This window comes from Cryptomeria japonica, chromosome 10 (genome assembly GCF_030272615.1).
Source record: "Cryptomeria japonica chromosome 10, Sugi_1.0, whole genome shotgun sequence".
In the NCBI taxonomy this organism is placed as follows: domain Eukaryota; kingdom Viridiplantae; phylum Streptophyta; class Pinopsida; order Cupressales; family Cupressaceae; genus Cryptomeria; species Cryptomeria japonica.
In genome coordinates, this window is record NC_081414.1 from 408,258,994 (window position 1) to 408,271,477 (window position 12,484).

Consider the following 12,484-nt stretch of genomic DNA (forward strand, 5'->3'; position numbering starts at 1 on the left):
TAAATTATTGGTCTAACGATTCTTAATATTTCTTCTACTATGGATGTATGTGATAAGGAATAACCCATCAAGCTTGAAATTTGTTATCGTCGATTTTAGACTTGGCGAAAACATGGGATAACCCCTATAAAATTTGACTATTTCATAGCCCACACCTCTAAGCATGCATGTTGAGGAGCTCTTCAAACTCTCTCATGTGTAGTCATGTCTCAAGAAATTGTCTCGATTTGAGTCTCAATTTGTCAATCTAAAATATTGATAAATTGTCTTTTTAGGATTTAGTTTTTTATTTCTTTGTGTATTATCAGAGTTAAACCCCAATTTTTCATAAGTCTCAAATATAGGTTTAATTCGGGGTTACAACTATGACCTACACAAAAGTCAGTGTAATTTGGGGTTACAACTCTAAACTACACCAACGTTAGTGTAGTTTGGGGCTACAACTCCGAACTACACCAAAGTCACCCTCTTAGTGCAATTTGGAGTTACAATTCCGAATTACAAGAAGCCTATACATTCACAAGATGCAATTCGAGGTTGTAACTCTGAACTATACCCAAAGCACATTCATAGGTGTAGATCAGAGTTGTAACCCTGAACTACTCCTAGCCTGTCATGAAATAATCACAAGTATTACACCTCGAGACCTTCACCTCAATCTAAATCGGAGTTATAACTTTGAACTACGTCATCCCAAATACAAACCCAATTTGCATGACTTGCATGTGTTGAACCCTCCCAGGTGTAAATCGGGTTTTAAACACCGATTTGCAATTTTTTGTCTATTTTGTTTAACTCTGGGAATTCTTCAAATCAATAGTGGACTCCACTCCAGACACCAAATTTCTCACATCGAGAGTAGATGAATCTGAAATGCATGCTACCTTGCAACAATATGAAGATTTTTTTTAAGAAGGATGATGATAATGAAGATGTATCTCTAGATGCTTAATCATTTTCCCCATGCTTTCTAGTTTATGTAATTTGTAATTTGTTATGGTTTGTTATGTTATACTTGATTTACAAGATTTTTATGCATAATTGATCAAAATATATGAATTAACCACTAGAATTAAATTCTAATTAAGAAAATACAATAAATGACAATGAAATAGAAACAAAATCAATAGAATGAATATTAATCTAATTAAAACTCCCTCTACTGATTTGAATCATAGTTTCCATTGCTCTCCTTCATCATCATGTTGGTGTGGCTCTCAATGTTGCGCTGGAGTACCTGCATAAGTTAGACACAATAATTCTGAAGATAGTGGTTAAGGAAAATTGAGGAGAACTGGATTGAATTTATAGATTCTAGAAAAGAAAAATGGATGGTTCTGATTCATTCTAGAACAAAATTGATCAATGGCTGAGATTGCTTGCAACAAAATTAATTGATGAGACAATTGGGTTGATTGATCGGTGAATTGATTAGATTGATCATTGAACAAAGTTGATTGATCTGTTAACTGAATTGATTGCTTTGTTCCAAAAATTTGATTGAGAGTTGAAAAAGGTGATTGTGTAGTTAAATGAGTTAACTCGGAAGATGACTGAATAGATTGCTCAGTTGACTGAATTGATTACCTAATCAGAATGAAAGTGGGTGGGAGTTAGAATTTCAAAATGTGTTGTCGGATTTTGAGATGAAATTCACATTTCATTTTATTTCAATTTGAATTTAGATTTTCAAAAAGTGAAATGCACATGTAATTAATTGAAATTTGATGAAATTGAAATTTGAGGAATTTTTGGATTTTGAATTTAAAAATTTGAAAAGAATGAGTTAGTTTTGGATTAAAGAAAAAAAAAGGTTTTGAAGGGGCCCCGAAACCCTTTACAAAAAGATTCTAGGAGAGTTAGAATCAAAGATTACCATTAATCCAAAACAACATAGGTTGCAAAAGATAGATATTACAAACAACAACCAAAGAGACAGCAAAAGCCCAAGCAAGCAACAAAGAGAAAAAAAAACAGAACCAGCGAAACAAAGACAACACTGACCACAAACAACAGAGTCATGGACCTAATTACATAAAGTTCTTGAGGGTCTCAACCAACTTAGCCTCAAGGACACTCATATTTTCAATAACATCTTTTATTTATTTGTAGACCACCTTCTGAACGACTGTCTTCTTCTTCATGTTGCCATGGGTCCTTTTGTTGGGTCCTTCTTCAACCTGAGTCACATCAATTTCATCTCCAATGGTAACAATAGCCCTTTCCTGTTGCTCCCAACTATGCACCATTACAATCATAACATCAGCAATATTCTTCACAATCTTGTGGATGTTCGACATGATAGTCTTAAGTATAACCTGGTTCTTATTGTATCCCTTTTCAACATTGGAGATGCGGTCTTCAAACCTTTTCTTTATCTAGTCAACCCCTTCACCTATACTTTTAGTGCATTCCAGCACATACTTCTTCTCCTCCGTCGTCCACTACCCCACATCTATCTGATTGCTTTGATCATTCCCAACAAGGATGGCCTCCATTTTACTACCCAGGGCTCTCTAATTGAGTCTAACCTGCTTTAACTCATGAAACAACTATTTAAACATGTTGAACGTTTCAATTGCATGCTCTCAAGCCATACCCAACACATTCTCATAAAATTCATTTTTATCACTAAGCTTAGTACATTTTGGGTGAAGGCCCTCATAAACCGCCACACCCACATTACTAGAATCATGGGGTGGGGAATGAGGGGTTTGGAGATTATGGTTGTCCGGCTCCTTGCTTTCTTTTTTCTCACTCATAGAACCCTCAGGACTAGCTTTGGTGCCACTGGAAGTAGGGGAATCATTTCTAGCTGAGGTGGAAGAAGAGGAAACCACAATATTCTTTTGACCCTTTTTACCCTTGCCACCCGTAGGATTGGTATTCATAGGTTTCTCAAGTTTAACTTTTTTCAAAGGGGGATGTAACTCATCTTCAGAATCAAACCCAGACTCATCATCACCCGAATCACCCGCACTAGGATCCTTTTCAGAAGAGGTATGAATATAGTCATCAGGGGCAGGAAGGCACACACGGAAATGAGAGTCAATAAGGACAAGCAATCCTTCATGCAATATAGGGAACTTAGAGGAGTTCTTCTTGTGGTCTTTAAAATTGGCTCTCAGGACATACATCAGATAAAACAAGAAACACATCTTGACTCTATGATAAAAATGATTCATGATCACAAAATGATGGCCATTAACTCTAGTAAAATGACCATCTAAAGTGAGGTATTCCATAATTACCTTTAACACCTTCTACGAGAAGGGATTGAACACCGGGATGGAGTAGTAACTGGCAGTCTTTTTAACAATTTTAGCTCTCTTCGCTTCCTTCTTGGGAAAATCCTTCACAACCTACTCTGTTTACGCTCTGTCCCTATAATATTTCATGTCATCCATGGAAAGCCCAATGACTTGGGTAATGAGGCTTTCATCCACCATAACTTTCTACCCATGGAGAACAATGGTCTCGTCCTTCCAATGCTTAGCAAATTAATTCGTAACATCCTTGTTATAGCCCTGCAACCTCTCAATATAAGAGGCAAAACCCCCTTTCTCCAAAATCCTCCACAACTTACGTTCCTTCTTCATCTTCACACAACTATGAGGTTCAATCCTTTTTCTAGCACCCCCCATTTTTAAATTATCTCGGTCACTCTCAGAACAATCGGCTTGCAGAACAAAAAACAGAGCCCAAAGAATGCCAATAATTGCCCACAATACATGCAGGATGAAATCACACTTAGTGTAATGTTCTCTCTTGCCACTTGCCTTAATCAAAAAGGTTTTGATCTTTCTAGAATCACTCTGAGTCATTATAACTCACGTAATCATTAATGCTACTCCCTCAACTTTAGTCATGAAGAAAATGCATCACAAAATCCGAGTCCAACATGTCACCATTGGTCCAGCTCAACTGACTCTTACTCGTGACCCCTTTATTAGAAAGATAGTCTACCGCCACATTAGCTTGTCTATACACATGGGATATAATGCATTTATCAAAAATTTTAATTATACCACTAGTTTTTTTAATCCTCATTTCAACATTCCAAGATGGTTTAGAGGTACCCCTTAGGCAATTAATAATATTTTTTGAATCCCCTTCCACCTAGACACAACTAAAGTTGTGATTTTTAACAATAATTAAACTTTGATAGGCCCCTATGGCTTTGACAATATGGTTGGTCTGAATTCCCAAGGGGAGCACCACCGTTGAAATAAAATTGCCATCGTGATCTTGCAACACTCCCCCGCAACCATTTGGGCCAGGGTTCCCTTTGGCCACCCCATCGAAGTTGATTTTGGCCCACCCTTGCGGAGGTAATTTCCAGCTAATATTTATTCTTTTATTTTTCTTAGGCTTGGCTGACTGAAAGAGATGGTTTAATTCCCAAATGTTGATGACTTTGACCTCATAATCATTAACATTACCATTCTAATTTTGACTCTTGGCACTCACTATAGAAATATTTTCATTAATGGCCCTGGTGGCCTTCTTTAAGACAATTTCAGGCTGAAGATAAATCTCCCTAAAAATTCTATTATTATGCTCTTTCCATAAACCCCATGCTACATGAGGAAACACAAAGGACCATAAAGTCTTCAAAAGATAATTCCTAGTAGGCGATCTCCATTGATAAATAAACTCCTTAATAGACCCAAGGAAGATCCAGCAAAGATCCCATTTCTGAAGCACTTGGCACCATATTTGAAAGGCATAAGAATAAAGCAAAAAGAGATGATAACCTGATTCTACTTCCTTCAAACATAAGTAACATCTATTAGGTATGGAGGATCCCCTCTTAGAAAGATTATTCGTAGTCAGGATTTTGTTTAGGACAAGAAGCTAAAAAAACATATTAACCTTAGGAGTAAGACCTTTAATCCACACCTTTGACCACCAAGGAACAAGAGGATCAACACAACAATCCGCAAAAGCAATCGAAAACTTACCATTATATGAAAATCTCCATATTAGCTCATCTTCAGATCTATTTTCTAACCTGGAGGAGTTTAAGGACAACTGCAACTGAGTAAGAGATGGATTAACATCAATGAGGTTCACCCATTTACCTTCCTTCCAATAATCAACCACCACCAATCCAATAGAAGCCACACAAGTATCTCTGAAAGCCCCTAGCAAAGGATCAAAAGCCAGTGGACGTTTCCCAATCCAGTAGTCATCCCAAAAACAAATACTCCCCCCATTCCCCACCTTCTAGACAGTTGCACGAATAGCCACATCCCTGGCCTTGACAATATTATTCCATAGGTGTGATCCAGCAAGAATATGAGGGGAATGCAAAAAAATCTGAAAGGAGTGAACATTAAAGAGGTATTTGTTATGCCATAAGGTATTACATTCTCTTCTACAATCATAGGTTTGCCAAACTTGTTTAACCAAAAGAGCAAGATTAAAAGTCTTTATTCTCTGAATCCCCAAACCCCCATACTTCCAAGGTTTGCAGACACTCTCCCAAGCAACCAAAGGGATTCTCTTTCTTTCCTTCAGCCCAGACCAAAGGAATCTTTTCTAAATTTTTTCAATAATCTCTGCATATTTTGAGGGAATCTTGAATAAAATAAGAGCATACACCGTGAGGTTCTGAAGAGTGGCTTTGAGAAACAACACCTTACTAGCCTGACTGAGGAGGGTCCCCTTCCAGCTAGCCAACTTCCTATTGAACCGGTCAATCAAAGAGAGCCAAAAATTTTCAGAGGGTTTAGGTCCCAAAGGGAGGCCAAGGTAAGTAGAATGAAGCAAGCCAATCCTGCAATCAAGAATATTAGCAATCTTATTTTGCCTAGATTCAGGAGTATTAATAAAGTAGATAAATTTTTTAGCTCTATTAACCATCTGTCTTGAGGCCTTTTCATAGAGGCTAAGGGTGGATTTTATAACTCTAGCCTCCCCCAAAAAGGACCTCCCCATTAAGATTGTATCATCAACAAAATGTTGATGAGAACAAGTCAAACTAGCAGAGGAGGGCCTCAAACCTTTTAGAGATCCTTCTAGCACTCGTTTATGAATAAATCTACCTAGACTTTCAACCATGATAGTAAACAAAATCGAAGATATAGGGTCACCCTGCCTTCATCCCCTTGAAGTTCTAAAGAATGAGTTAGTTAATTAAATAATTTACATAAATTATTTAATTATTTGAAATTGAATTTTATTTTATTTTTAATGGTAAGAGTTATCATTAAAGGGGATAGATCCCTTATATTAATTTCCAAAAAGGTTTACAAAAAGGCATCAAGCCTGATAGCAAGACCACAATTTATCTTTCTACCTATCTAACCCCAGTATACAAATTTTGAACAGACACATACTAATTATCCAACCCCACAGTCTACTTGCTACCTATCCAACCCCTCCATACATATTTCAGCTATGTGAACAGTATGTCAAGGACAGAGTCAGTCCAAATCCTAATCTGCATTATGCCCCGTCATTAAGAGTTTGCAAGATGACCCCCGCAAACTCTCCAACATTGATTACTATTTCTGTTGCTCCACCAAAGAACCACCAAGTTTCAAAGTTTTTCACTCTGCGGAAAGGAGCCATATCCCCATTCAGTACGGCACACCTGAAGACTTCCCAAGCATTTTATCTGAATGTCCTCATCATCTCCTTTAATTCTTCCCTCTCCAGATGCCTGTGTTCTGCCCTGTTTCTCTTACTATCATCGGACTCATCACTCCCTTCATCCTCACTCTCCTCCTCTTCATCCTCAGAATCCATGGGCAGTAATACGTCTGATTGAAAGTATGTCTTCAGGATACTGATCCATACGTTCTCTGACAGGCTTAAAATGGAGTCGGCAATGCAATTCCCATTAACAGTCTTAACAAAGCCACACAACCACTCCACGACTCTCTCCCTAGATTCAATGACATCCACTAGTGGCATAAGAATAGCTCCATAGATATTGGAGTCGCACCAATGACAGTTGAAGTTGAGTGTAATCCTCACCAGACCTCTAATCGCCTCATATGCATACTCCTTTGAGATAAACAGATTTCGGAGGTGGGCATCAAGTGTTTCCTTGCAGTTCATTCACCCAATGTTGCCGAAGTATGCCATAGACCAAGATAGTAACCAACTCTCTTACACCCAGGAATCTGATCAACACTCAACTTTATCAGTTCATGAGGCCGAGCCTTGGGGGAAGCCAATTAATAGGTTATGCAACATCTAGAAGGATCCATATAAAACCTCACATGCCAAAACAACCTTGATTGCACAGCCTGCCCAAAACTGTCCTACTAGCATTTCTTGTCAATCACATGAATCTCAAGCCCCCGACACTACAAGTTTGTGTAGCTAGTCTGCTAAGGTTGTGCTCAACCTCTGCCACCTATTCTACATTTGCAGGCCTCAAGACAAGAGGCGTTATCCAACCCCATCACGTTTTCTTTCCATCAAGTCTTTTCTGCACAGTTTTGTAATCTCCATGCTTATTGATGTGGGATCTACTGACACTTCTGCCACATCCGAGTTGACACCTAGATTGGCAAAAAGATCTACCAATCGATTACCTTCCCGATGGATGTGATAAATTTCATATGGTCTGATTGTTTGCAGGAGAGTGTGTATGCATGGGAGCCATTTAGCCAATTTCCAGATTGTAAATCAAGAGTTAATCACTCCATTTATAATTATCTGTGAATCACCTTTGATCTGTACATTAGTTAATCCCTTTTGTTTGCAAAGCAGAAGACCAGCCTAGAGGGCTCTAAGTTCTGCTTCATTATTTGTGGCACATCCAATATGTCTGTAGGTACCTAACAAAATATTCCCATCCTCATTCTGAATAACTGCACCATATCCGACCTACCCTGGATTGCCTTTGCAAGCCCCGTCAAAGTTGAGTTTTACCCAATTGCTATGAGGCTTGGCCCACCTGACATTTTTCCTGTCAATTCTCTTTTTAGGATAATGGAAGATAATATTTTTGAGAAACCAATTCCTCTCCATTTCTGCGTCCCAATCATTGAATCTGAACTTTCTAACAATCCTTGATTTACCATAGATAGCTTCTTTAATGGAAGCCTTTAGATTGCTAATGACAATAGCTATTGGTTTAGATGTCTCTTTGAATATTCATTTGTTTCTTTCTTTCCAAATCAGCCAGACAATCATTACAGGCCCCACCAACCACAGTGCTCCCCACTTAGTCTGGTTGAACATTGGCCATGAGACAAGGAATTCCTTTAGGGACCCATTCCTGACTGTGCACAAGTTCGCCATCCTTAGAAACCATTCCCAGCACTTTTGAGCAAACATGTAGTTGAAAAGTAGATGGTCCACCGATTCTTCCTCAGCATTGCATAACACACACCAGCTTGGTCCATGGATACCAATTGTCTTGAGTCTGTCGCCAGTGAGAATACGCCCATGCAGGGCTATCCATAAGAATGCCCTTGCTTTAGGCAATATCCAGTTATTCCAACAAAGCTTGCTGGGCCAATTCGGATTGATAACTCTATGTCTCTGCACTTCATATCCCAACTTAACATTGTATTCCCCTGACTTAGCAACACGCCAGAAAATACAATCCTCGTCTTCTAAAGCTAAAATCACTCTATTTCTCATAATACCTTCCAGCCTGTTACACAATTCCAAGTTACCTATTGTTATCTGTTTCCAAGTTCTAATGTTGTGACAATCAACATCCTCAAAATAGTTAGCACCCTGCACTCCTATTGTAGATTCAATGGAATTAATCCAATTCTGATCTTCGAATATTTCTGACAAGGGTAGTTCACCATCCCAAGAGTCCCGCCAAAATTTAGCCCTGCACCCATTACCAACTTTCCAGGAGATCTAGTTCGTAATAATGCCCCAGATTTTCCAAAGAAAGTTCCAAGTGGGAGAGCCCTACTCTGTATCAGCAATTGTGAGAATTCGATCCAGTGCATCTGAGTCCAGATATTTTTTTTGAAAAATTCTACACCACAATTTATTGGGATTTCTATACATTTTCCATACCAATTTCGCACCAAGGGCCATGTTTTGGATATTCATTTTTCTCAACCCTACACCCCCATCCTCTTTCAACATGCACAATGTATCCCAGTTTATCAATGGTATCCTTCTTTGGTCCTTAGCCCCTTCCCAAACGAATTTCTTTAAAAGACCATCTAATTTCACACCAACCACATTTGACATATGAAAGCATTGCATGCTATAAATTGGAACTGCTGCTAACACAGATCTTATCATTAAAATTCAACCAGCCTGCATAAGCCATCTATTCTTCCATTGTTTCGATTTCACCTTGCATGAACTTAATACATCATCCCATATCTGGGATTGTCTACTGCCCTTATTAATTCTCATCCCAAGATATTTAAGAGGAAGATCAGCGATAATAAAGCCCAAGATATGGGCTATGCGATTTTGATTCATTCTGCTTGTGTTAAAAAAGAATATGTGCGATTTGCCCTTGTTCATTTCCTGCCCCGACAGCTGAGAATATTCCTCTATTACTTCCAACACTCCTCTGGCTTCCCTCACTGTAGCTTCTCTGACCAGGATCGTGTCATCTGCGAACTGTGAGTGGGTAATGGGCTCTAACATTCTATGGAGTTGAATGCCACTCCATTGCCTGGCTGCTTGTTTTTCTTTGATTAAGTTCCCAAGAACTTCTGCCATCAGGATAAAGAGAGCAGGGGATAGAGGGTCCCCTTGCCTTAGTCCATTAGTCGCTTTTAAGAAACCACAGACTACACCATTCACCAGTAAAGAGAAATTAATTGTAGATATACAGAAAGAGACACAATCTATCCATTCTTTTAGAAATCCATAGCATTTTAATACCTTAACCAAGAATTACCAAACCACCTTGTCATACGCTTTTGCAACATCAAGCTTTATGATCATATCGGTTAATTTTTCTTCGTGTATGGAGTGCATTACTTCTGACACAAGAATAATGTTGTCCGCAAGTTCCCTTCCAGGGGTGAAGCCATTCTGATTTTCTGAGATAAGGTGAGGTAAAATCTTCTTTAGTCTGATGGTCATAGCCTTTGAGATAATTTTGTATATGGTATTACATAATGATATGGGCCTAAAATTGTTCATTGAGGTGCAATCCTATTTTTTGGGAATTAAGGCAATGAGTGTGTTGTTCATCTCTTTTACAAACTTCCCTTTTTTCTTGAATTCTTCCACAACCATCCAGATGTCCTTTCCCATAAAGTCCCAACATCTATGATAGAAATCCGCAGTCATACCATCTGGACCCGGGGCCTTATGTCGGTAAAGCTCAAATGTAGCACTTTTAATTTCTTCCAAAGAATATGGTTCACACAGCATTAATGCCTCATCGTCAGAGACCAACTTATGTAGGATTTCAAATAGCCTACCATCAAATGCACTCCAAGACTGGTTATTGCTCCCCAAAATTCTCTCGAAGTGTTATAGTGCAGTTTGCTCAATTTCAGCCTCCGTGTCTCTCAACTCTCCATTGTCATCTAGAACTGTCGTGATTTTGTTCTTGGTCCTTTTGCCCTTTGAAGAGGCATGGAAAAACTTTCTGTTTCGGTCTCCCTCTGCAATCCATAACGCCCTTGATTTATCCCTCCAGTAGACTTCTTCTCTATTTAGCAGCTTCGTATGTTGCTCCTTAAGTAATTTTTCTTTTAGATAGTCATTGCGGTCCATCCCTACAGTCATGACTCTATTATTGATATCTTCCAATTCTTCTTCAATTCTTAGTTTTTCAGTGAAGATATTTTTGAATGAGAACTTATTCCAATGCTTGATTTTATTTTTAATATATTACAATCTTTTAACAAACCAAAAGCTAGGGGAACCCAAAAATGTGTTGCTTTCCAACCACCAAATCCTTAGAAGTTCTGTGAATGAAGGATCCCTCCACCACATGCTCTGAAATTTAAAATAAAACCTATTCTTGGGAGATTCATGATTGATGGACAGCATAACTGGCAGATGTTTCAAACCAACTTGAGGAATAATATTAGTGTCTATGGAGAAACTGCCATTAACCCACCATTCCCCCACAAAGAAACGATCAAATCTTTCAAAATTTTTTGAGAAATTGAATCTTCTATTAGTCCATGTAAACTTACCATTTTGGGGAATAACATCCATCACTTGGCATTTCGATATGAATTCTCTGAAGTCCTCCATTACTTTTGTGCTCTTTCTAAGACCTCCATCTTTATCATCTATATCCAGAATTGTATTGAAGTCCCCAGCCATGATTACTTTGTGCTTCTCCAAAACTTGCAATTGATCATAGATCTCCAACCATACCCTCAGTTTTTCATCTATTGTAACCGGACCATAAATGTTAACCAGAGGGAAGCCAATACCTCCTACTTTGCACTTAATGTTACAGGCCATCCAAAACTCGTTGGATGCAATTGGATCCACCTCAAAGACCTCTGAATTCCACAAAATTCCAAGACCCCCAGAGGTACCTCTAGCATCTTGAAACAACCCTTCCCATTTAAAACAATACTTAATGAATTCAAGCACCTTATCGCCACACAACTTTGTTTCCTGTAGTAAAACCATATCAGACCCAAGCTTGATCAAAGATCTTTTGACCAAGCATCTCTTGTCAGGGGTCGATAAACCCCTGACATTCCATGTTGTGATTCTCATTTCTTCCCAAGGGAGGGGTTGCCTCCCTTGGAGTTCCTTATGAAGTCCTAGACACTGACAATACCCTTCTCCGTGGCTTTTTCTTCTATAATCTGTCTATTGCTTTTCCTACCTTTAGCCCCCTTTGCTCTGCCCAAAATGGTATTAGCAGATTGACTAATGCATTTAGGGTCCAGGTTGTCTAAAACATCTTCCTCTTCTTCTGGTTATGAGTTGCTAGTGTCAGATTCCACTGTGCATTCCCCAATATCGTTGGTAGTTAGAACCCCTACCGGGGGTGTCACGATCCAATTCGGGATGGCCTCCCTCTCTAGGTTGTCCAATTCTGGATCCTTCTGACAAGGCTGGGGATTATGTCTAGCATGGGTGTTGTCCTTCGGTTGTGTCACAATTAATTCAGGAGTCAACCGTGTCCTCGCATTCATTTTTTCTAGCCAGACCATTTTTTCATCCCTTTGTTCTTTGTTATATGCCCTTCACACAAAGATTCTGCATTTTTTGGTTTGGTGTGTTTTGCTTCCACATTTTTGGCATGCATGGTTTTCTTTCTCAATTTCAATGTTTTGCTTCCAAATCCATTTAGCCGTTATTAAATTTATGCAAGAAGGGATCTGTTTGACTGTGGCAATTCTCATCCTCGCGTACACATAAGAGTCATTATCAATTATGTCCTCATCGATTTCTAGCAAAGTTCCCAATGATCTGCCAATTTTCTTGAGACATGGGTCCCCCCGATACTCGATCGGAAGATTGAACAGTCTAATCCAAACGGGTGAATCATATACCACCAATTTTAACGGATCGAAGTTGGGAGTCTAGGGTTGAATGTATA

The 12,484-nt window shown here is 38.8% G+C and overlaps 2 protein-coding genes across 2 annotated transcripts; both read right to left on the reverse strand.

Moving 5' to 3' along the window:
- Positions 1-8,118: 8,118 nt before the first annotated feature.
- On the reverse strand, positions 8,119-9,672 carry LOC131859007 (uncharacterized). Its single transcript, XM_059212519.1, has 4 exons — positions 9,462-9,672; positions 9,007-9,218; positions 8,784-8,900; positions 8,119-8,655 (listed from the first exon to the last, which is right to left on the reverse strand). The coding sequence occupies exons 1-4, from the start codon at positions 9,670-9,672 to the stop codon at positions 8,119-8,121; spliced, it is 1,077 nt and encodes a 358-aa protein (XP_059068502.1).
- Positions 9,673-10,800: 1,128 nt separating this feature from the next.
- LOC131038480 (uncharacterized) lies at positions 10,801-11,652 on the reverse strand. The gene has a single exon (XM_057970919.2). The coding sequence runs from the start codon at positions 11,650-11,652 to the stop codon at positions 10,801-10,803; it is 852 nt and encodes a 283-aa protein (XP_057826902.2).
- Positions 11,653-12,484: the final 832 nt, after the last annotated feature.